At 38.5% G+C, this 26,478-nt stretch overlaps 2 protein-coding genes across 6 annotated transcripts; both read right to left on the bottom strand.

The window, feature by feature from the left end:
- Positions 1 to 3,072: 3,072 nt before the first annotated feature.
- On the bottom strand, positions 3,073 to 5,134 carry LOC109004720 (late embryogenesis abundant protein D-29-like). The gene is made up of 2 exons (XM_018983358.2): positions 4,624 to 5,134; positions 3,073 to 4,057 (listed from the first exon to the last, which is right to left on the bottom strand). Exons 1-2 carry the CDS (start codon positions 4,949 to 4,951, stop codon positions 3,420 to 3,422), a joined length of 966 nt encoding a protein of 321 aa, XP_018838903.2. The 5' UTR covers positions 4,952 to 5,134; the 3' UTR covers positions 3,073 to 3,419.
- A 564-nt stretch (positions 5,135 to 5,698) lies between these two features.
- LOC109004719 lies at positions 5,699 to 11,861 on the bottom strand. 5 transcript variants are annotated; one of them, XR_001998348.2, is made up of 5 exons: positions 11,663 to 11,861; positions 10,742 to 11,091; positions 8,563 to 10,480; positions 7,127 to 7,216; positions 5,703 to 6,793 (listed from the first exon to the last, which is right to left on the bottom strand). XR_001998348.2 is itself a non-coding variant. In XM_018983356.2 (4 exons), the coding sequence occupies exons 1-3, from the start codon at positions 11,672 to 11,674 to the stop codon at positions 8,590 to 8,592; spliced, it is 2,253 nt and encodes a 750-aa protein (XP_018838901.1). In that variant the 5' UTR covers positions 11,675 to 11,861; the 3' UTR covers positions 5,699 to 7,236; positions 8,563 to 8,589. The 5 variants fall into 5 exon arrangements, 3 of the variants coding, with proteins under 3 accessions (XP_018838901.1, XP_018838902.1, XP_018838900.1); XR_001998349.2 differs by having other exon boundaries at positions 5,704 to 6,644; XM_018983356.2 differs by having other exon boundaries at positions 5,699 to 7,236.
- Between the last annotated feature and the right edge of the window lie 14,617 nt (positions 11,862 to 26,478).

The raw sequence follows: 26,478 nt of genomic DNA on the forward strand, positions 1-26,478 counted from the left end.
ACAATGAGTTCACTGAGTTGTGTCAAGATCATAAAACCTGCAATATTAATAAATTAAAAATAAAAGAAATTAGAATTATAAAGTTAGAAACATGAAACAAAAATTTAAAATACATGCACATTGTGCAAACCATGGTAAATTGGCAATTGTGGGTCAAATACTCACAAAGTCATATTGCATCAGAGGTAGCCGTAGACGTCGTCTCATGTATCACTATAACAATTAAATTTGAAATTAATACCCATTAAATGAAAATAAATAAATAAAAATAAGAAAATGAAATTCAAGTCCTACGGTTACCAAATCCAAGCTGATCACCACCCTCCTCCTCGACATCAGCCTCCTCATAGTTAAGAACATCCAGAACATAAATTGGAGTCTCCGTGATCCAATTCTGTGTGCAAATCAAAACTTCTACAGTGGTAGGAGCTAATGAATTTCGGAATAAATCCAATACGCGCCCTCCGGTGCTAAAGGCCGACTTTGAGGCTACAATGCTAATAGGGATGGCCAAAATATTGTGGGCTATCTCTCCAAGGATGGGATACTTCACGACATTCATCTTCCACCAACTTAATATATCAAAGTCTCATAAAAATGGTTGAAGCTCCATTGCCGAGTATCTGTCTATCTCTGACTAACCTTCTGTATAACTCCAGACGAAGGAGTTCTACTCCAACCTCTCACCCCAGTCCAATTTATGTATTTTTCCAACTCCGGCTTCTGAAACTGGTGGGGGGTAGGTGTAGGTGCCGCAATATTACCACTCTGCAAAATGGTAAACTCATCAAATAATCTACCAAGAGTTTCCCTAACCCTTGCTGCAATATGCTCCACCCATGCTTGCTTGTACACAATTCTCAATCCAAATATCATGCCATCTACCTTAAACCGAAGGTAAACAACAACATCAACAAATAAAAAAATATTAGCCCTAGCGAAATCTCCCCTATACTTTTCCTAATTCGTCCTTATAATCAATGTCATCTCCCGCAGCCTAATGTGACCACCTACGACCATGTCATATAATTCTTTTTTTGCCCTACATATTTGTTGACAGAACTGATGGGATGTAGGGCAATATTCCAGATAGCGTCGTGGTGACTTCATAGAAAAGCCTAAAAAAATCTACGAAAATATATACAACTTTCCAATCATCATTCATAGGCTTCCCCAATCCCCTGTGATCATTAAAATATTTTACATATTGGATATCTTCATCACATAATAATGCAAATGCAAACTTATATTCTTGGGTCGCCTCCAACATAAAAGATGTTGAGTTCCATCGTGTAAGCATATCAATACAAAGGCCCTTCCTAGATGTTAGGCCCATAGACCTTGCAGTAACCTTGAATTTCTCCAATCTCGAAGGAGAATATCTCACCCATCTCACAGCAGTCCTAACCCGAGCAATCAAGTTATTAAGATCTCTCAAACCATTAGTGACAACAAAATTCAGAATATGTGCTGCACATCTCACATGCAGACACTCACCACCCATGATTGTCTTGTTTGTCTGTCTAATATAGGTCTTAAGATGTTCCAATGTGATATCGTTAGATAAGGCATTATCAACTATGACTGTAACAACTCGTGTTAACCCCCACTCTTTTATTGCGGCCTTCAAGGCCCTCTCGATCGTCTCACCCTTGTGATCGGTGATTTGACAAAATTTTATAATTTTCTTATGCAATGTCTAATCACAATCAACAAAATACACAATTAAAGACATATAATTAAAATTTTGGACCGATGTCCAAGTATTGGCGGTGAGCCAAATAAATTGACCCTTCAACTTCTTTTTTTCAGACCAATAATTTGTTTTTACATCATTTGCCACCGTGTGGCGAGAATGAAGATTAAACCTTAGTTCCAAGTAGTGAGAATACGCTTGAAATCATTTCCCATCAACAACTTGAAAATATAGGTCGTCCATGATGACCATACGAACTAGGTGTCTCCTACATTTATCGGGATCATACTTAGTATACTCCATCAACGTTGCACCCCCGCTACTCTCATTTGCTATTTTTTTAAATCCAATCTCTAGCATAGATTGACTCTTCTCTTGTAATGATCTTAATATTGAACTTTTTTTACATTGATCTTCTAAGTGCACCTTTAATTGTGAGGTACCACAAACTATTCTTTATGGTTCAAATCAGTTCTGGAATTGTCGCCCCTTCAGCCCGGTTGTTGTCTCGCCGTTCCCACCTCTTAACCCCACCCCCTTTTGCCCGTAACCATTGACCATATAGGAATCCCTCTTCCTCAAGTGTTTTCTATTTCTCTTCCCATTGAATATATTCTCGGTGACTATGACCCATCCTTCCACAACAGTAGTAGAAGTTGGGAAGTCTCTCATATGCAAATCGAACCCAATAAGATTTATCGTTACCCACATTCATTTTCTTCTCTCGGAGAAGGGGCTTGCCAACATCTATAGCTACTCTCACTCGTATAAACTCTCCCCAAGCCATTTCCCCTTGGTCAATGTCCACTTCTTCTACTCGACCGATTGAACTATAAGATTACCAATGTACTCGTTTCTTGCCATCAATGATAAATCATGAAGTCTTACCCAAAATAACGCCTCTGTAAACTGGATATGGTGCACTTTTTGGGATCCCTCCACCTCCTTAATCATAACTAAATTTTTATCGAAAGCCCAGGGGCCGTCCCTTGTAACCCTCTTCTTATCCCTGACATCTTCAAACTCCACCAGAAAGTAGAATGGAGCTCAGATCCCTAAACTTTATCTGCTTCACTAGTGTCCCTGCCTTCCTCATCGTTTGTTTGAAGGCCTCCTTATTGTAATGTCTTCCCGTCAATAGCTTGAGAAGCAGACATTTTCCTCCTCTGATGACCGCATCTTCCAGCCTCTGCGTATCCACCTGAATAGCTTACTCTGTAAAAACCGTTATCCCTGTACCAGGACAGGAGTGGGACCTCTACTCAGGAGAGAGAGAGAGAGAGATTCTTTTACATTGATTAATGTAAAAGAGGCGTTCTTGTATGTTGGCTGTGTTGTGCGAATGAAAGGCACAGATCAGAATATGCAAGTCTTGATAAGAATCCTAACGATCCTTAAATTCTTATAGTTTGTCTTCTTCTACATTCATGGTTCTGATGATTAATAATAGGCTATAGCTTGAAAGAAAGGAAATACTACAGAGGCAGACTCCGTCCTTTCAAGTAAAATATGTACTCTGGCATACAATGCTCGACCGCAACCCATATAAAAGTTCAGAATATTTCACCGTGAATGACACAAAAACAGAAACACACCGAACACAACCACGAATTACATGCTCAGAAACTCATATACAACAATCTACAGAATTGATCAGAAATAGAAGATCAAACGTAAATCTGAGCGCCGTATGTATATAATATATCTTGCTACGTGGATCAGCTCAGAGTTCCTCATCACGGCCTCGACCGGCTATATTGTCTTTAATTTCATGCGTCTTCTGCTTGGCTGTCTCTAAGGTTTCTGCTGCTTTCTTTTTTGCTGCTTCGTAAGCCTCCTTCGCTTTTTCTTGTGCCCAACTTATGTGTTCCTCCGCCTCGGGCGTCTTCGTCTTCGCTTCCTCCACGTCACTCCTCCCCATCCCTGTCGTTGCATCCTTCGCTTCCTCCGCCTTTTCGGTTACTCTACGTTTTTCTTCCGAAGCTCTCTCTGCTGCTTCCCTTGCCGCCTGAGATGTCTTCTCCTTTGTCTCTTCTACCTTTTGTGATACCCTTTCCTTCACTTCAGAAGCTTTATCTGCTGCTTCCCTTGCCGTCTGAGATGCCTCTTCTTTTGCTTCTTCTGCCTTCCGGGATGTTCTTTCCTTTGCCTCATTTATTGTTTCGCTGGCTTTCTCGGTCGCTGCATTCTTTATTTTACTAGCCTTCTCCTTTGCTGCGTTTGTCGCTTCACTGGCCTTCTCCTTCGCTGCGTTTGTCGCTTCACTGGCCTTCTCTGTAGCAGCATTTTTAGCATCCCTGACCTTCTCTGTTGTCGCATCTTTTACATCTCTAACCTTATCTGCACTGTATTGAGCTGCTCCTGCATGCCCATCGATTCAAAACACAACAATTAATAAATCCATAATCCAACCTCTTTTAATGCTAAGGAGGCCCTGATTATCCTAGGAAGTAGGATCGTTCACAACTAAGGCAATTCTTAACCCATGAACCTTATATCTAAATAGAAAACACAACCACCTAGTCCATTTGGCCACAACTGGTAGCAATTGTTTATGACAACATTCTTATGGCAACTCATTGGGTTGTCCTTTCGTAGTTATAAGGTTGTAAAGAATATAATATAAATAATAAAAATCTAATTTTTTTTTCTCAGTTTAAACTTTTAAAAGTGATGATTTTATAGGATATAAATCTTGAATTGGAACTATAATTCTGTATCCTATTTATTTAATTAAATATTATACGTGTTGGATTCATTGAGAAAGATAGTAACCCATATTAAAGAAAAATGTTATACTAAAAAAAAAATGTTAAGAATATATTATAAATAATAAAAATTTAATTTTTTTCAATTTAAATTTTTATGACAAGTGATTTATGGAATCACGATTGAGGTCGTTGGGCGGGGTGAGAGTTTAGACAAACCAGAAGCCACCTCCTCGAACTTGTCTCTGGTCTTCTCTGCAGCGTCAGACGCCGTATCAGAAGCCTTCTTAGCAGTTTCCTTGGATTCCTCTTGTTTCAAACCAATTTTCTCCTTAGCCCGCTCGGCCCACGACTCCGAGGCTTTTCTGGTCTCTTGCGCCTTCTCTGCCGCTTTATCCTGCGCATGTTTCGCCTTGTTCTTTGCTTCCTCATAGTCACGACCTTCCTCAGTTGCTGAGTGCACAGAGCCCCCCGCAAAGGAGATTTCTAGCACCACCAGCATCACCACCATCATAACAAATAGCCGAAGAAGTAGCTTGGAAGCCATTATAATGGATTATTATCAAACAAACTCACTGCCCTTTAACGTACTCTAATCTACAGGCGAAAATGGGACGAATCAGAGAGAGTGATACGAAGTGTCAAAGCTAGGGAACCAGGTTTGCTGTGAAAACTGACGGGAGTGATGATACACGTAGACCGTATCACGAAAGGATGAGAGTGAAGTTCAGAGTTGCGGAGACTTAGAATTTAAAGGAAGAGGCCGATGATCTTGGGCAAAGACACGAGTCATGCAACGTGGCAGAGCTTGGAATGTGAGGTACCATGTGTCAGGTTTTGGCTACCCAGATGTCATGTAAAGTACCCAAAACGGTTCGTGTCATTGTCTCAATGGGACAACATGCACGAAGGAGGTACATATTAGCTTCTCATGGACAATTCAATTGGTAAAAGCTATGTACGTGTTAGGCTTGTGATATTACCAAAAGTATAATTCTTTCTAAATTGTGTAGCACACCCCATGCAATTCGACATTGGGACTTGATGAAATGCATGCAATTTTCTCCACGACAAAAAGAAAATTTCTAATTTTAATTTTTTTTAATATAATATACTAGCACGTGCTTGCCACCTTCAGAGAGCGTTACAGTCCCAACAGTTCAAATTGATTAAAAAGGAAAGGAAAAAGCACAACTATAAGAGGAAATGCAATACAACATTATCATACAATCACCTTCGCCAATGCTTTGTTTTGATAAAAGCATTATCATAATATACTGGAAAAGGATAATTATCTTGGAAATGTCGTATTTTCAAGATGTTGAATCAATTCAGACAAAAGGATACAAAGAGGGAATGCCCATTTTAAGGTTAATTTTGCTGCAACCAGATTTAAAAGCAAACTCGCAATCCACCTCACGTTTTCACTTACAAAGTGAAACTCCAACAGTTCTAAAAAGTCCATGTCTTATCTGCTAGAACATTAAACACCTTGAAATTCTCTTCAAAGCACGTCATAGAAACAAGTAGCAACAGTTGCAGATTTCACCGACCATAGCCATCACATATTTAGAATGTTGAAGGTTATAACTTATAACAAATATCAAGGAGGTAATCGTTACAACTCAAAAATAAGAGCACAATCAATTTGCATATTTCAGCTGGGAGAGCTCTTCAAGTTACAAGTTGAATGTTGCAATAAGTTCTGCTCACAAATATGTACTGTCAAGTATATCAAGAAGGCTATAATGATCTCTCTAGAAAAAGAAAAAGAAAAAGAAGGCTATAATAATCATCAAGGAAGAGATGGTTATAACTGAGGAAACAGTAGACGCAATCCTCTTTACAGGTTTTCAAAAAGGAGAGCCATCTGCATGTTAATTTCTGGCCAAAAGAAATCAGAATTTTGCTCATTCAAGTCCACTGTAGAAAATGGAAGGTAACAACAGTACAATTTTATAAGAATATAGTGAGGAAAAAACAGTTTCCACCCGCGTACTAGAGGATGTTTTATGCCTTACATAACTATCAAAACTGACACGTTATACCCTCTGACTACTAACACTGATAATAGCAAGTAGCAAACTTGTCCAATTATGGTCGTTAAGATGGATAAATCTTAACGAATGGTGCACATCGCAATGTTTTGGCAGTCTGAACGTGTAATATGTTCATTTTGGTAGTTTTGGATGCAAAGTGTAAAACACCATTTGATTTGCAGGTGGAAACAGCACTTCGCCCTGATGTTAAAAGCAAAAAATATAGAGATCAATAGAATCACCATGAAGCCTTCACATGTCTACAACATATGCTGATCTATATAAAGGTTTGGGTGTAGGGAAAACAGCTGTTGTCCGAAACCGATGTAAGGTGTGTTGTGAGAGCACTCCTAGACACCACAAAATCACCAATGAGATACCAACATTAACATCAAGGGCATCTCTTCAGTAACAAAAGCTCCTACGTGAATAATAACAAAAATAATAATGATGATGATTATGATAATAATAAATGCTATCATGACCGTGGATTACTTCTGATTCTACTCTGTAGCACGTGGAATTTATATATTCAGGATAAGAAATGAGAGTTTGTTCTCTGTCTAATAGCAAGAAGCAAATTTGAGAGATAAAACCTGATTACTAGCTCAAATTGCATCTAATTTTCCCAGGCCAGAACATGGTTTGCAGATCAGAAGCAAAAACTCAGTACAGGTTCATACATTGGACAAAGAAGATACCGAGCGTCATGTCTTTGCCGTCTCTCTTTAAAATGGTGCCGAACAAAACGCTCCATGGTTTTGATGCTGAATCTGCTTGCAAACCAAAAATACTGCTATTGAGTTAAAATAATACCTATAAAAGGTTTCTTCGGTGAAGCAATGAGGCATTATAAAGCTAATGCAACTAAATCAGAGAAGGTAAGTGCAAGGTTTTTTAAAGTTCGAGCAAACACGGTGTGTGTAGAGTTTGATGCATCAGGCCAGTAAAACAGATGAGCCATACCATGCTCGGCCCCATGCCATCAAAATATAGAAACAGGTCTCACAGTTGAAGAAGAACATTTTTAGGACACTAAATCTAATCAACCATACTCCTCAAATTTGCAATTCGCTATAATGGAGGCAGACCACTTGGATTCACAGGCAAATGCCAAACACGCTAACATGAGGGAGAAAGACAGCATATCAAATGCCTTTTTTTTCTTTATCGGTCACTTAACATATCAAATGCTCAACCCAGATTACCTACTCCAAAAGGGTATGTTGCCTAACCAAACAATTAATGCCTCTTATTCATGCTTGCACATATCAACCATTGTGGTCCTCATTCAATGGAAGTGCATTATCAACCTCTCTATCTGGTTTTACATCAAGTTAATAAGACACAAAGTTTAACATCATTAACAGTCCAAACACCATCATTCATTAGGAATCTAGGATCACCTTGCTCATTGTATTATTTACCTTTACATATTATTAGGTAGATCCATTCCTTTGCCAATCTACTTGAGCAACTGAGACTATAGAACTGTGAGCCTTAAACCAGGACCAGATTTTCTCATGAAAAGTGAAAAAAAAAAAAAAGTTACTGGTCAAGCAAACCAACCATCTGATTTTGGCTGTCATCAGAACCCAGATCATATTGCCTTACTTTGCGCAATATTTTAAGCCTTACACACCTTGCTATATAAAGGAGTTTTTTGTATTTAGACACAAACACAATGATGGCTATCACATGAAATATGCAAAATCTCATGCTCATGCATGAGCCATATGTCCACCTGTAGACGCACATGCAATCTCAGGCATATACACACAATAAACATAAGACACAGACATGAACAATGTACATACCTAACGTTTTTTTATTACAAGGACAAACATATGAAAACAACATACACATATACGCCTAGACCTAACTGTGCACACCACAGAAATATCAGTATCATTGACAGGAAAAAGAACAAGACAATTTACATGATAGAGAACAAGGACTAGTTGAGTAATATGATGCAAAATATGCAGTAAACTGTGGTCAGCATTGACATGAGCTACAAAGAGAAGATTCTAAACCATCCTAAACTCTCAAAAGCATAAAACCAAACCGCCAACAAATTTTTTTGAAAAAATATACAGCAGGAAAGTAAGAATGTTACCTAATTAACAATGTCCTAACATGTCTACTAGGAATCTTTGCATGTCTTCTTATTGTGGCCTAGGCCCTTGCACTTGCTACACTGGAGCTGACGTTTAATAATGTCTATGGATTCAGCCTGCTTCATCTTTGGCCGGCCTGGTGGTCGTTTAGTAGGTGGAGGGGTTACAGTAACTATTGCATCAGCTGATTCACCCTCGATTGGTCTGTCTACATTTGGAACTGGATGAATGGACTCCGCATATGTTAAACAGTAATTTTCGACTGTGAAGTGTCTGGAGCAATAATCATATGGGCTCCTACCAATGCATTCAAAGACAGCAATCGCATGGCAGCAAGGCAAACCAGTTAATTGCCATTCCTTGCAGCTACAATCCCAATTATCAATATCAACTACATCCACAGATTCTCCACGAACCTCAAATGTGTTACCCTGTAAGTGTAACACTTGCAGTGATTGAGCTAATGAAGTTTCCTTTTGTAGCCTTTCTTCTTTAGATGGTGTTAACCTTGTTGTCCTTTGACTGGAATCCACCCTACGCATATAGATAGATTCCATCATCTTACCTCGCAATGCATCAATCATCTGTGTTATTGGCAACTCATGTGCTTCCGATACCCAACTGTAGAATTGTTGTCCAAAGTTTGATGTCATTAGGTTATACCTTGCTCCTCCAAAGAATGCATTTGCCCAGTGCTCCGGCTCACTTTGTATGACCCAGTTGTAAGCTTCAGGAGAAATGCCTTTAATGTTCTCAACACTACGATTAAAACCATCAAGTTTGGGTGCATAAGCAGCCGCATATAAATCATTAATCATAAATCGCCTTGCCTCATGAGAAAATTGCCCCTTCAAGTCCTTATTAAGTTTCTCAGCAAGATGGCGTAAGCAATAGCTGTGGTAGCATTTATCAAATATCTCAGCCAATGACTCCTTTAAACCATTCTGAAAATCAGCAACAAATGTAATCTGCTGAGACGTTGACACTGCAGATTTAAGTTCCATTACAAACCAATGCCAGTTTTCCTCAGTCTCAGCATCTACAACAGCGAAGGCTATTGGAAAGATACCATCATCGCCATCAACAGCTGTTGCAGATAATAGTACCCCTTGGTATTTCGAATTGAGTGGAGTGCTATCAAGGAAAAGGAGAGGGCGACATCCTTGCTGAAAACCAGACATCGAGGCATGGAATGATACAAAGAGACGATGGAAGCTTGAGTCATCCTTAGTGGTAAATGTGGCGACACTCCCCGGGTTAGTTTCCTTTATCTTCTCACAGAAAAAGGGCAACAGATTATATGCCTCTTTATAAGAACCTTGAAGCTGCTCCCTTGCAATCTCTTTTGCACGCCATGCCTGAGAATAATTTAATTGAATCCCATACTCTCGTTTGATGTCATCTGCAATATCCTTTGGCTTGTAGTTTGGGGCAACTTTCAACTTCTCCTTTATGATACTACCCACCCAACCCCTAGTTGCGCGATACCCAGCTTTTACAGCAGCTCCTTCACAAGTATGTTGTGTGTTCATTTTCTTGATACAAATCAACTGGGTCGTAGACAACCTTGATGCATATATTCGCCAAGGACAACCTTGGGATTTGCATTTGACAGTGACGCGATGGCTGTCATTTTTCTTATATCTATAAGCAAACCCATGTGCAATTGAGTATTTATGCAGAGCTTCTCGGAATTCACTGAAACTGTTAAATCTTTGGTCCACACCAGTGATGGTGTTTTCCCACTGTTGTGCAGCTTTACGATGCTTGTCATCATCTGAACCAGCAAGGTAGCTTATAGGGGTTCCACTGACCATGTCGATATCCATACAATTATTTCCATTAGCTGTATCAACTCGAATATTAAGAGGGGCAACTACAGGAATCACTGCTTCCGACACAGTCGTCCTGCTCGACCTGCACGATCAAGTATGCCAAAAGATTGTTAAACTAGGAACATTTATGATTCAAAGTTATTTTTCCTAAATACTCATTATGGTTTTTCACAACCACAACAATTCACACCACAGTACAGAGAGGAATGATCAATTTTGACTAAAAAAACAAGGGAATTTTTCCCTTTCGAAATGAAAAACGCCCACCCTCTAACTCCATAACATGGTGTGATTGCAGAAGCCATGGATCCAGGGGAATATATGCAAAAACATTAATAACTACCTACTAGCAGGCATATTGGATACATTTCGGGCTGCAGCCTCCTCTGGCATGATAAACACGTCAACAGTGACAGAATCACCCAGAAAATTCACCATGCGCTGCAAATCCTTGTCTTTGGAAATTGTGATGAGGGTCTTCTTATTACCAGGAAGGAAATACTTGATAATCATATTATCAACGCTAAAATCAAACATTTCTGCTATTTCCGACTTGAAATCATTTAACTGAGTGTGCTGATCAATGTCTATAGCAAAGGCCTCACCCCCGGAGTACGACAAAGACCCGTCTTTATTGGTCACAAACTCCCCACCAGATTGGCATATTGCTATAATTTTCTTCACTTCGATTGCCTGCCCAAATATTTCAAAGGATATTACATAGCAATATTGATTAAAAAAAAGTAATTTGACAGAAAACAAATGTTTGCAATAGGGTACATTCAGAGCAGCATGTTTAGCAAAGAAAAAAAAAAAGGAGCCAACTACAAGTTTTTCTACATACACTGTTCAACATAAATTCACCGTTCCATTCATAAATTCTGAAGCTTCACATATTGGTAAACATTAAAAAAAGCCGACTTCAGCATAATTCAACAGAATTACAAATAAACCCGCATAATCTGCACCATGATTACAAATTACCAAAAGCACCACAAAGAAAAGAAACATAATTTGGAACACCCAGATGAAGAATTCACGGGCAACAGGCAAAATACCGTTTTTTGTTCTTTACACGAAAGATGTAAATAAATGGACAAATCCAGATAAAAAGGTTAGAAGAGAAGCTCAAAAGAAGCGGGAATAATCTAGTCTCCAATTAAGAAAAGACACGACAAAATTATATAGGTGGTGAGAGTCAAAACAGAAAAAAACAAAGATAGAATCTAGAGAAGAGGCTAATTTGCTCTGGAGACAATGTTACCTTTACTTCCATTTAAGGCAGTTTGGTGGTTGTTCAAACTTCTTCGACAACAAGTAGGAAAAGAATCAGAGAGGAAGTGAGAGAGAGAGAAAGAGCAAAGAGGAGAGCGCGCGACCGGGGAGAGAGAGAGATGAAACACCGTGTGTTACCCAGTAAGATGTTATCTGGTGCCCTCGCTTGCGACTCTCGTGCCATTCCCGAATCCCTTCTCCCTCTATTTTCTAGTCACGAAACGACAGTGGGTTTATCAACGTAACTTGAAAATCAGATACTTTAAGACGACAGTCGTCACCGATAATTTTAATTTTAGGTTTTACTTCTTAACGCACATAATCTCTCTTTTTATTATTTTCTTTTTATAATTTTAGGTTTAGTTCTTGAACTCCTAAAAACGATCCCAAAAGACATTGAGTTCCATTTTAAGGGTTATCAACACTCAAATTGAAGTTATTATTTAAAATACATCATACCAACTATGTTTAGGATGGTAAATAACTAAGACTACTTGATAATATGCTCGAAATTAGTTCAGTCAAATTCGAATTTAATTGGATTATTTTATTAAATGAACCATTTGTGAATATAAAATTATGAGCGATTATATATAATATTTTAGAAAAACATTGGCATTCATAACAACAGAATCAATGACAAAATTAACACCCGATAATTGCAAATTAGTATCTAGTAAGACTCTAGACTGAATAAAATATGGGCATGCATCGCAAGTAAGCGAGCTACTAAATTTTTTTGCATACCCACATAAAGTACATCATACTCCACAACGTAAGAAGAAGACTTTAAATTTCAGAGATCATATTCACTTGCCTTGAATAATTAGGTTCTTTAGAGCCAATAGCTTTAATCACAAACAAAGAATCCACTTAATATTAAATCTAACATCATCTGAAATCCTCTCAAAGCGACCAAAACCTCCATGTCATCCATTTCAAATAACCAAACCAACTTTTTTCCGACTCAAAGTAAATAAAACATCACATTTGTTATCCCTTATAATAACTCCAACACCGGTAGAGTTAGAAGAACAAAATAATGCACCATCAAAATTAAGGTTTACTGTACCTTAATGGGGAGGTTTCCAAGAGAGTACAAGTTCCTTATTTACAATCAGCTGGTGCATTTTAATGGTAGCGTATTCCTCAACATATGCTAAGCAATTATCAACAACATCTTGAAGTACATAATTAGAAGTCTAAAATAACTTCAAATTCTTATACTACCATACATCTCACGAAATAATAATAAAAATAGGAATTAAAGTTAAATAAAATTGCATCAAATCTCAAATCAAATAAACAAAATGACTAGAAACCTCCAGCAAAGTTAAAATTGAAGGACAACGTACAACCAACACCTTTTTTTACATCTAGATAGCCCCAAAAAGCATGACAAGTGTCTTCTATAGCCAACTGACAAAGAGGACAACCTAAATTAGAAATAATACCCCGCTTCAGCAAATTCAGTTTTATAGTGAGGCTATCCTTACAAGTACGCCACCCAAAATTCTGAACTTTATTCAGAATATTCATATTCCAAAATTGACGCCAAAAGATTGAAGGACCATGGGAATGAAGACTTTCAGCTCCAATTCTAGAATCAAACAATTTCAATGCGAAGTTATATCTAGTCTTCATTGAATACAAATCATTCTTAGTGTCATTCCATACAAATTTATCTTCACACTCTCTTGAAAGTAAAGAAAGTTGTAAGATATCATTAGCAACAAAAAGAGGAAAAACAGATTGTATCAAATCCACATCCCAAGAGTCATGGTTCTTATGCATAAGCAAGTTCACCTTCAAATCAACTTGAACAACATACTTAGATGGGAGTGTCTAAGGTAACCAAAAAATTAGAATCCGATTATCCTAAACTATTCTAACTCTGTTACCCTTTCCTATCCTCCAAATACACCCATTCTACAAAAAAAGGTTTACTGGTACAAATACTTCGCCATATATAAGAGGGCTTCCTACCCAAATCTGATTGTAAAAAATCTGAAGTAGGACAATACTTCGCTTTATAAACCTGAGACATCAAGGAATTATGATTTTGAATCAACCGCCAATCTTTTTTTGCAAGAAAAACCAAGTTAAAAAGCTCTCAAGTTCTTAAAACCCAAACCTCCTCTTATCTTTGGAGAACACAATTTTGACCAACTAATCTAATGCATCTTCTATTCAAACTAGCGTTGTCCCAACTAGAATTTTGCAAACAAACATTCTAACTCCCTACAAAAGGATTTGTGTAACAAAAAATAGCTCATAGTGTAGGTTGGCAATGCTTGCACAACCGCTTTGATCAATGCTTCTTTATCGGCTTGTGAAAGCAACTTTTCCTTCCAACATTGCAACTTTTGCCAAACCCTATGTTTAACTTCTTAAAAGTATTACATTTAGAACGTCTGACCAAAGATGGAAGACCCAAATACAGATCATGATGTGGAGAGAATGTGCATCCCAAATGGCCATATCGCATCAACTTCCTCTGGTCCTATGTTTGGGCTAATCAGAAGTTCAGATTTATCCATGTTAATCTAATGTCCTAAAGCCAACCCATACACTTGTAACATATGTTTCAGATTTTCATTTTGAGACCGAGTAGCTTGGCAAAATAATAGGTTGTCATCTACAAAAACAAATGAGTAACACCAGGAGCTCTAGGATAAGCTTTCACACCATTTACCAGTTGTCTTTGCTCTACAATTTGAAGAAGAGAAGACAACCCATCAAAACATAGAACAAACAAGTAAGGTGATAATAGGTCTCCTTGTCTCAGACCCTATGAAGCATCAAATAAAGAAATAGGCACCCCATTAATAAGCACCTTGTAAGAGACTAAATTAGTGCAAGATAATATAAGAGTCACCCATCTCTGATCAAAACCAAGTTTCAACATAATGCTTTCAAGAAAACCCTATTCCACCCGATCATAAGCTTTACTCATATCCAATTTCAATGACATCACACCCCTACACCCTCTCCTCTTTTCACGAATACAATGCATAGTTTCAAATGCCACATGAAAATTTCTTGAAAAATTTTACATTCGCTGAGAAGTTTCCCATCCTTAGGTCATGAAAAGACATTTTATTCACCGAGAAGTTGCAGGATATTCTCATGTCATGGAAAGAGATCATCATTTTATATCATTGTTAGATCTATATAAAATCAGAAATCACCAAGATCACTTGTCAAATTTGTGTAGAAATCAAGTAAAGAGAGCGTACATGTAGCCATTGGAGAGTGAAATTACTCAAGTACCCTTGTATTGTGTTATCATGTTCTACTAATTCAATCAAAAAATTAGTTAGTGATCAATAATGAAATAATTTGATAAGCAATCAAATATATAAAGTAAATAAAGTATGTACACCAAATTTGGTTACGGAGGGAAACCCTTTAAATAATTCTTTAAAGGTAAAACCCTACGGGGCAGTCAAACCAAGAAAACTCAATTTTATTATTTGAAAATCAGTTACAAGTAATTCTCAATAACAAAACCTTTGCTAATCGACTCTCTTACTTGACCCAACAAACAACCTGTTTATCTCTAACGCAGTAACAGCCAGAACCTCTAACAATCTTCAAATATTGATTTTGCTTCTGGAACTGGAACTTCAGTGGATGAACTAGATCAATCAAACTCCAACATGGAGTAAACACGCACTCAATGAGAGAAAAATAACTAGAAAATTCTCTTAAGAATTTTCTCACACATAAGCACTCGGAAAGACTCTAAAAAATCTCCAAGACCGAAATCTCAATAGATCCTAACCAGTAGGATCCATTAAATAAACAATCTAATAGGAATTTGACTTGCAGTAGAACTTTGTTGACGGAACAAATTTGATAGGAGTTTGAGTCATAGTGAAACTTTGCTGACGGATTTTGCTGGTGTCTAATACTTATCTTCTCAGCATTGGCAGTTTCACATTCAAACTATTTTTTGGATAAGATCTATTATCTCTTGAAACTTAACTTCTACACTTTTGACTTATCTAAAACACTTTCCAACAACCTCTAGATAAAATCAAAATAGCCATAGATGAAGTCAAAATGTTTTACATTCATCCAAATTACAAAACTAAAAATAAGATGAAGTCTATCATTTTAGTCACCTAGTTCTATCCAAACTTATCAACTTAGTCACCTAGTCCTAGCCAGACTTTTGTATCTACAATCTCCCTCTTTGACGGATTGGTGATAAAACCAACTTGATGAATATAATCTAAACCTGTTAAAGCACAAACAGCAGACCAAGAAATCGAGTATAAATTCCAAGTAAAGAATCAAGAATAAAAAATACTGAAATAAAACAGTGACTAAGATTAGTACTATCAAAATTTACAAGATTGAAAATCTCATTCAAAGTCTAAGCATGTTCTTGTCCAACATCAAAATTATGTCCAAAATTTAGTTCTCCGCCTCAATATTAAACTATTTAAATAGAACTAATTGAACTCTCCCTCAGCAACACACTTACTCCAACTCCCCCTAAATTTCACAATACCAAAATCAATTTGCTCCCCCTCAATCTGCTTAGCTCTTATCTTCACTCCCCCTTGTTGTCACTAACCTGACAAGGATCACTATTTCTCCATATCGGAGTCCATGACATTCTCCAACACCTCTTGCATCTGTGAATCTCATATGTGAATGGTCAGTGACACTGTCACAATCAAAATGAATGAGATCCAAACCTATGTGTGCCGTGTAAAAGACAAGATGATACTCCTTGATTTGACATGGCCAAAACACCCTCTGATCTTAACTCAACCATGTACTTAGATAGAACTGATGTATGAATATGAATGCATGTAAAACAATTTACAAACGATTGAAAAAATTTGGTTGAGACAAAAAATCAAACACTTAGTGGGCAGTCCAGAGAAACTAAATAACAAAGTGCAAGAGCCCACCCAAAAACCATCCTCAATACATGAAAACCAACATAATCCAACTACTAGATGCAAATCTAGACAACCCAAACATTAAAAACTCCAATTCAAAACCCCATAATCCACTTCGGCACTTTACAATCACACCAATCACAAAAATCTCCAAAATAATGTAAAACCAAACCCTAGGAGAAGAGAAAAAATTAATAGTATTCTTACTGTGACTGAAAATCTTGTAGACAAGAAGTTTTGTGGTCTTTCTAAGAATCCAAATGCTCTAGAACACTAGTAGTGTGGGAAGTGGTGTTCGACTGGGGAACGCAGAGTGAGAAAGTCGTGGGTGAGTGTGACAGAAAGTATCGAGGGATAAGGGGTGAGTGTCGATCCAACCACTAAGCCACTTAAGTCATTAACTGTGACCTGTCATGCCATGCCTTAGAGTCCCACCAAGACTTAAACACTGAGACAAAAAAGAAAGACCTTCTGAAACACAACTTCCAAACCATCAAACCATATGCAACAAGCCCTCATGCAGAAAAATGCCCATATACCAACTAAAACAATTGTGCATACTTATCAAGACTCAAAAAAAAAATAAACTAGTACTGACCTGGTACAAAATTAATGCCCATATGCCAAAAATAATCTGACCCAACACTGTTTTGCAATGAGCAGTAAAATAATTTTAAGCAACTTAATTCTTTTGAAGCCAAATCACTTGCCTAAATATACCAAGTGTCCAAGCACAATGTACAAATCACACAACCATCCTTGAGAGAAGTTCATACTCTCTTATTTGAAATAAAGTGCCAAAAAAATAAATAAATAAATAAAAAGTGTGGACACACCACAAAGTCATCATGGCCAAAGTCTATGTGGGTGTGTAAGTGAGGTACTTCCATAGATACTTCCTAATGGGTTATCTTGGATCTCAAAAGTTAAACTTTATGTTAGGGTCTAGATACTTGAAAGAGTATCTCCTCCGAACACAAGGTTGCACAACCCTTCATGTGTCTTCTTTATTGCTCATATTTTTTCTCAATGAATAGAGCAACGATTTTTTTCTATAAGGACTTAAGGAACAAGATCTGTGTAAGGTGTTTGTCTTTTTTCGCAATGAAAAAATACCGACCCTTTCTATATGGATCAAACATTTATGTTTGGCAAGAAGAGACCTCTTGATTTTTAGTACTAGGTTCAACTAGTATAAATCAATTTAACGTATAAACTCCCCCTTTGGATAGCCTCTTTGAAACTTTATAGAACTTACATAATGAATAAATTGTGGAAAATACGTTACTCACAGTGTACTAGAATATAACTTTTCCAAAATGAGTCATGGAGTCTACACTCACCTTATAGACCATAAAAAATAGAGAGATGTTCCATTTCCAAGTATGGGAAGTGTGAGGGTATGAGTACTCTTGATTTGGCAAGGTAAAAATGATCTCTTCCTTTATTATTTTTTATTTTTATTTTATAGACCAAACTAGAAAAATAGAAGACAACTCAACCAAACCAAACAAAACAAAAATAGAAGACAACTCAACTAAACCAAACAAATGAGATGCAAACAAATAAAATAATGTGAAACGCATGTCCCAAATTAATTATATGCAAGGAATGCAAGAACATGAAAGTGATCCTATCGATTAATGTGACACGGCATCTTCTTTGACCACCCACTTTACTTTAAATTTTGAGGTCATCTCTACATCATCACGGCTTTCTGTGGTCTTATCCTTGTTGCCAAGACAAAATTTAGACAACTCACATATATTGGCACTTAAGGTATTTATTTGTTGGCTTAACTCTTGGACTTGGTTCCAAGTTTCTTTACCTTTTTTTTTTTAATTCCTTTCACCTTCATTTTTTTGCACTTTACTCAAGATAAAGTAACATGGCCTTATATGGCCAGAAATACCACAATGACGGCAAGTGGGAACAAACTTACCTTCGAACTTACCTCAATTAAGCTTCTTTGACATTGATCTTTCATAAGAGGTTTTCAGATTGTATCATTTCGACACGACTTTATTTGGAGCATCCATACATTGGCTTCCTTTAACAAAGATAATACCTTCAGAAGTAGTGGCAGCGGATGATGAGGTTAGAAGTTCTTCGCCTTGGGAAGTCGTGTACCCCAAACCTGTGGAATCACAGCTCGACTTTTGAATGCTCAACATCTCATCCACTATCTGAGTTGTAGATTTTTGCTTGTATTCTTGACCTTTTTCCAATTCATTCTCAAGGGCTCCTCTTTGAGTATTCAACCTTGATATTTCGACTTCATAATTTTCAATGCCTCGGATAGACTATTCTTTTCATTCTCCATGGTTATGAGTTTGTTGTATAGCTTCTTGTTTAATTTTTTCAGCTCGACCATTTCTTTACATAAATCATTCTATGTAACGCCCTGGCCCCAAGGGCTCAGAGAGTTAACTCATGTTACTTGATAATCCACTCCAACACTATTAATATACTTCTAAAAGCTCCAAATCAAAAGTAAACACTTCCAAATTAAATAATCACACAAACTCATTTATCAAATACTCGATATAGTAACCTAGAAAAAAATATCAACTTCTCTACAAGTCATTTAACTCACATTTCAACAATATAATTATAGACTCTAAATTTCCAATATCATAAAGAAATTTTGATTCAAACTAATTTCTTCAATATAGTCAATTCTTCAAATGCCACGCCATCAGAACACAATAAAATTTCTTAACAAAATTACCAACACTCATCAAGACTTTCTATTCTTAATCAACTATTCTTAAGTCATTTGAGATCTCATCTTCATCATATCGGAGCATCATATCGAAACAAATATCATGTTTAACCCCCGTGGTAGGGTTATAAACTACCATTATACTCATAGCTGGGCCGTATCCACTATTATAACTCGTGGTTGGCCGTATCCACTATTATTACCGGTGGTTGGGCCGTATCCACTATTATAACCCGTGGTTGGGTCGTATCTACTATTATAACCGTGGTTGGGCCGTATCCACTATTATAACCCATGGTTGGGTCATAACGAAAACCGAGCAAAATATCAGAATCAGATTTAATCAGAATACAGAATCAGAAATGTATGACAAGATTTTCAGATGGCACATCATATCAAAACTGAATATTGAATACTTCTAGAACATTTCAGATATCCAAGAATAATAGACACACAACTTTTTCAGTTAATCAAAGTAAAACTTTTGGGATCTTATATTCGCTCTGTTTAACAGTTCAAAAATCGAATGCTAAAATCAGCTCATGTTTACACCAGTCATGACAAAAAAATACTTTCTCTTATATAGGATTTATGAATATGCAGAACAAACATCTGAGGTCGTTTTTCATATTTCTTTTCAAAGATAAACATCCACATTTTCAAAGTCAATCTCATTTCATTTCTTTTGTGCAAAGCTAGTATAGGAATCCTGCTTACCTAGATTTCTTAGCTTTTCATAATTTTTCTCAAAAATGTCGAGTCAACTATAAACCGTCACCTATAAAAAAATAATCAAGTAATTTTCATAAATTTCCAATCAATCACATATTTCGATATTTAAGCCTACACTTCTAAAATAACCTATTTTAATTCCTCAAAACCTAAAATCCTCATAATCCCGAAATATATTACTTTCTAAAATCATCAATATCCACCATAACTAGCATTAAACTCAAAACACCAATATTTAAACCCGAAACAGCCAACCAGACTGCAGAAGATTTGTTAGTGCAAAAATATTTAAATCTAAAGAAATTCTTTAGAAAATTACTTACAATGATAAAATATAATTTTTGAAGGATCAATGAGGTGCTAGAAGTGGCGACACAACAATGCAATAGTGCAAAAATGGACAAGGGTCATGAGTATCAAAAACTCAACTTTTGAACAGGGACAAACGAAGACTTGGGATGGCTAGGGAAGGGTTTAGGAGTGTTGGTGAAGCTACATGTAGTAGTGGTTGGCCAAGGGTGGCGGCCAAGGTGGCGGTTGGAGGCTAAAACACCCAAATCGGAAATGGGGTAGAGGGGCATCAAGGGTGGCAGATCGGAGCTAAGGAAAGGTTGTTTAGGTAGCTGATGGGTCGACGGGGGTGTGGTGAAGAGCTGGCGGCAAACGGCGAAGGCACGGCGGTGCGGGAGCAAAATGAAGTCGAGGCTTGAAGCCTTGCGTGGGGGAGATTGGTGGCACGGGAGGGGCTGAAAAACAGAGGGGGTGGTCGGCGGCCAGTGGGGAGGAGAATGGGAGGGGTGGTGACGGCAACGGGTGGCGCACTGGGAGGACGAAGAAACGGACAGGGGAGAGGCTGTTAAGGACCCCGGTCTTGTCCCAAACCCTAAGGACCGCAAGCTTTCCTTGGTGAGGATGATAACCGAGTGACCTTGCCAACTTGCTTGGCCTTTCACAAAGGGTTGGTGTTTAGGTGATGAAATGATGAAGATGGTGATGAACTTAGGTAGGCTAAGTGTTTAGGGAGGGCAAATCAATGTGGGCGGCTTGAGACTTGTCCTTGAGTGTGGCGCCAAGATGATGGGCTAGGGTTGGATGAGTGAGGTGATGGTAGGGTTTTGGATTATCTAAGTGATGATTATGAGTGTTTGAGGCAATGTGGATGGCTAGAAGGGTGCCCTTGGTTTTTGGGCCACTCGGATGGTAATTAGGGTTGGTATAGTGAAGTCCAGCTAGGGTTTTGTGGGGTGGCTAGGGTTGATTTTGAAATTGGGAAGAGTTGGCTTAGGGTTGGAGTTTAGGATGATGCTAGGGTTTGGGAATGTGGAAGAGTGGGAAATTAGCGTTTTGGGTGTAAGGCAACTAGGGTTGCCGAAATGGATATGGTAGAATTAGGGTTGACTTGATCTTTGGAAGTTTGGCTAGATTTGGATGATTTGGAAATGGATATGGAAGGTTTGCATGATGGAGGGAATCTTGAGGGAAGAGGGGAATTCGAATTTGAACTAGGATGGCAAGTCAATAGTTGATTAGAGAGATTTTAGAAAGAGTGATTTAAGGGATTGAATGTGATTGTCAATTCCTTAAATTAAGGGATTTGAATTTGAATGGAGGAAGTCAACACTCCTAAAAGGAATGAGTTATCTTATAGGGCTTGAGGTGGGCGGCCAGGTTTTGAGGGAGGATAGACTTATGGTGGTTGAATATGGTAAGTGAAGGAATGGAAAGATGGGAGACAATTAGGGTTTAGGTTAAGTCAAGGTTTGTGAAGGATGAAGGGCAATTATGGAAATGATTCACTTATGGAAAGTAGGGCAACACTAGTGATCGAGAATGATAAGTGGGAATTATGGCTAGAGTTTTATGGATATGGAAGCAAGTGTTTCGGCTAGGGCAAGTTGGCTGATGGGAAGAATTTATGGAAAGTGGCAAACACTTTAGTGGTCAAGAATAAGGGTGTGGAAGGATTGGAAAAGCAGTTGAAGATTGAATACCAAGAACAAAATGATGAACACTCAAGAACAAAGTGAAATACTTAAGAACTTGAATGAACAAAATGTAACAAATTAACTAATGATTCACGGATTGCACAATAGTTGAAATAAAATCTCATGAATTGATAACTTGATAAAAACAAGGATACAACTTGGATTTACAAATTACACCAAGTTGTAAGAACAAGATAAATAAACGACACTTATTCACGAATTGCAATGTGTGATCCTCTCTTTGGGATTCACGAATTGCACCCAAAAAGCCCGAGTGCCTAGTACCTATTATTGATCTCCTAAACAAAATAATCCTCCTCTAAGTAATTTTCCAAAATATGTAAATCCAAAGCCTAAGGGTCTTATTTATAAGGATTATAACTTGAAAATCCCCAATAGATCTCTTGGAAAATAAATAATTAAAATAAAATAAAAAAATAAGCAATAACATGGTTGGCATGGGCCAAGTTGACTCATGGCATGCATGAGCCCATGAATGGGCTAGGCTGGCCCATGGCATGGGCCATGGGCATGGCTGACATTGCTGGTAAGGCTGTTGGCATGTGGCTGACATGGCCCAAGAATGGCCTGGGCTCTAGCCTGGCTGGCATGGCTAATGGCTTGGCCATGGGCCACAAAGCATGGGGTCCTGCCATTCCCCCTCTCTTCAAAAACATCCTTGTCTTCAAAGATTAAATTTGAAAATGTCCATGCCCTCTCCTCATTCTCTTCCTTAGCCATCTCCATGGCAAAACAATGTGCCCCTCCTTTGCCCAACTTTTCTAACATTGAGACCTCACCCGACTTGGCCTCCTTGGATGCTAAAGTTACCCATACATTCTTCTTGGACCCTATCTTGAATTATGTGGTCCAATTGTTGTAGTAAAGCACTACCATTCCAAGGCCCTTGAGCCATGGATTGCCCAATACAACATCAAGCTCTACCAAAGGAAGTACATGTAAATCTGCCACTATTCTCACTCCTTGCACATTCATTTTTACTTCTTTCACTAGCCCTTCACATTTTATATTGTCCCCACTAGCTATCTTTACCTCAAATGGCTCTATAGCAATCGGATTTAACCCAACCTTGGCAACAAGGGTGGAGTTGATGAAGTTGTGTGTGGGGCCACTATCTACCAACAAAGGGACTTCAATTGTTCCTATCCATGCCATTACCCTCATGGAGGTATGTTTTTGGGTCCCCATCAAGGTATTAAGGGACAACTCGGCCTCCTCATAATTTTTATTCACTTTGGTCTCCTCTTGGTTATACTCTTGGCTAGAGGATTCCACAAAATAACCATCATCCTCTTCCTCACTTCTCTCATCCACCAACATGTACACTTGTCCCGATCTACATTTGTTCCCTATGCCCCATTTTTCTCCACACTTAAAACAAATGCCATTTTTTATTCTATCTTGGACCTCTTCCCTTGAAAGCTTCTTCACTTCAAATGGCTTAGATTTAGAAGCACTCTCCATTTCCTCCTTGCCTTTTCCAAGGAACATTGGTTTGCAAGGGTGTAGTAACCTTACTCCCACTCCTTAGATTGACGTTTTTCCATATTAGTGCTCTCTTCTAGGATCTCCGCCATCCTCATAGCTTCTTGAATCTTAGAGGGTTGCTTCAACTTAATTTTCATGGCTATCCAAGGCTTCAACCCATCCACAAACGTGCCCACAAGGGCCTCCTCAGACCAACCTCTCACAAGAGTTTGGAGTTGCCTAAACTCCTCAATGTATGCATGCACCTTGCCATCTTGCCTCAACTTGGCAAGTTTGCCATGGTGGTTAATGGTAGGAGATGGCCCAAATTGAATGAGAAACTCTTTTTCAAAGGCCGTCCAACCCAATCTTCTCCTCTATTTCTCATATTGGTCCCGGATCCACCTTCACCATTTACTTGTTTTTCCCTCCAAATAAAAACACACCGTCAACACTTTTTCTTGCCTAGGCACCTCATACGCATGGAAGTAGTGGTCAACCTTGTCAAGCCATTCATATGGGTCTCCCTCATTAAATTTGGGAAAGTCCACCTTTGGCCTCTTAGGCCCCCAGTCATAAGCCCAGTTTCCCCTTCTATCCTCATGGTAGTCAACATCATACCCTCTCCCTTGATGGTCTCTCCTTCTCTCATACTGGCCTCCACGGCCATAAGACCTCTCATAATCATGCTCATGCTCAAACTCGCCCTAAAAAACTTCTTTTCTTGGTGGCCTCTCAAGCCTTACATCTTGATACTCTTCTCTCACATTATGGGTTCTAGTGGGTTGGTCAACATTGGGGATCCATCTCTTAACAACAACTTGATTGTTTTCAATTCTACCACCCCTTCTAAACTCATTTTATGGTAGGTCACGTATAGACCCCGTGACACTTGTCTAGGCCCCATCCACAAAAGCCTCATGCCCTTGCCTATTCGGACTATGTGGGGGCCTTTGACCATTAGTTTCCACCATTTTCCTTTCAAGCCTCTCAAGGCTTGCATTGGTCTCCCTCTTAAAGGTCTCCATGTCCCTTCTACTCTCCTCAACCGTACGGTTGGTAGCATTCAAGGACATTGTAAATTCGGCCAAGGTAGTCTTGACCTCATTGATGAGGTGGTCAAGCCTTAAGCCTTGCCTTTCTATGTCCTCTTTGCGTTCTCGGTTCGAACCACCTTGTTCCTCCTCTTGAACCACACGACTCATGGCTAGCAATTTGGTGGGTGCGCTTGCTCTTGGTACCCAAGTCCAACTTTGGGTCCCCCACCTTCAAAGGTGGTCGACCTCTCTTGCATAAAAGGTCCAACCTTGGGTCTTCCACAAACTTGTGTGGTCGACCCTTACAAGCAAACTACTCCTTTCTCTTCCTCAACCCCCAAACTTCTTATATTTCACAATCAACAATAAAAAATCAATGGGATCCACGGGTCTCCCGCAATCAATTCACAAAGTTTGGGTTAACACGTCGTTTACCTCTTTAGAGAAATGAGAACTTCTCAAAAATGCCAAGTAAGGTAGCCCTCTCAATGAAAGCACCAAATAATGTTAGGGACTCTGGTCTTGTCCCTAACACTAAGGACCACGAGCTTGCCTTGGTGATGATGATAACTGAATGACCTTGCCAACTTGCTTGGCCTTCCACAAAGGGTTTGGTGTTTGGGTGATGGAATGATGAAGATGATGATGAACTTAGGTAGGCTAAGTGTTTAGGGAGGGCAAATCAATGTGGGTGGCTTGGGACTTGTCGTTGAGTATGGCGCCAAGATGATGGGCTAGGGTTGGATGAGTGAGGTGAGGTTAAGGTTTTGGATGATCTAAGTGATGATTATGAGTGTTTGAGGCAATGTGGATGGCTAGAAGGGTGCCCTTGGTGTTTGGGCTACTTGGATGGTAATTAGGGTTAGTATAGTGAAGTGTAGCTAGGGTATTTATGGGGTGGCTAGGGTTGATTTCGAGATTGAGAAGAGTTGGCTTAGGGTTGGAGTTTAGGACAATGCTAGGGTTTAGGAATGAGGTGGAAGAGTGGGAAATTAGGGTTTTGGATATAAGGCAACTAGGGTTGCCGAAATGGATATGGTAGGATTAAGGTTGACTTGGTCTTTGGAAGGTTGGCTAGATTTGGATGATTTGGAAATGGATATGGAAGGTTTGCAAGATGGAGGGAATCTTGAGGGAAGAGGGGAATTGGAATTTGAACTAGGATGACAAGTCAATAGTTGACTAGAGAGATTTTAGGAAGAGTGATTTAAGGGATTGAATGTGATTGTCAATTCCTTAAATTAAGGGATTTGATAAGAGATTTAAATTTGAATGAGAGGAAGTCAAGACTTCTAAAAGGAATGAGTTACCTTATAGGGCTCGAGGTGGCCAGCTAGGTTTTAAGGGAGGATAGACTTATGGTGGCCGAATATGGTAAGTGAAGGAATGGAAAGATGAGAGGCAATTAAGATTTAGGTTAAGTCAAGGTTTGTGAAAGATGAAGGGCAATTATGAAAATAGTTCACTTATGGAAAGTAGGGCAACACTAGTGGTCGAGAATGATAAGTGGGAATTATGGCTAGGGTTTTATGGATATGGAAGCAAGCGTTTCGGCTAGGGCAAGTTGGATGATGGGAAGAATTTATGGAAAGTGACAAACACTTTAGTGGTCGAGAATAAAGGTATGGAAGGATTGGAAAAGCAATTGAAGAATGAACACCAAGAACAAAATGATAAACACTCAAGAATAAAGTGAAATACTTAAAAACTTGAATGAACAAAAGGTAACAAATCAACTAATGATTCACGGATTGCACAATAGTTGAAATAAACCTCATGAATTGATAACTTGATAAAAACAAGGATAACAATAACTTGGATTCATAAATTGCACCAAGTTGCAAGAATAAGATAAATGAGTCACACTTATTCACGAATTGCACCCAAAAAACCCAAGTGCCTAGCACCAATTCTTG

The sequence above is a fragment of the Juglans regia genome, chromosome 7, assembly GCF_001411555.2.
Source record: "Juglans regia cultivar Chandler chromosome 7, Walnut 2.0, whole genome shotgun sequence".
NCBI classification, from domain to species: Eukaryota; Viridiplantae; Streptophyta; class Magnoliopsida; order Fagales; family Juglandaceae; genus Juglans; species Juglans regia.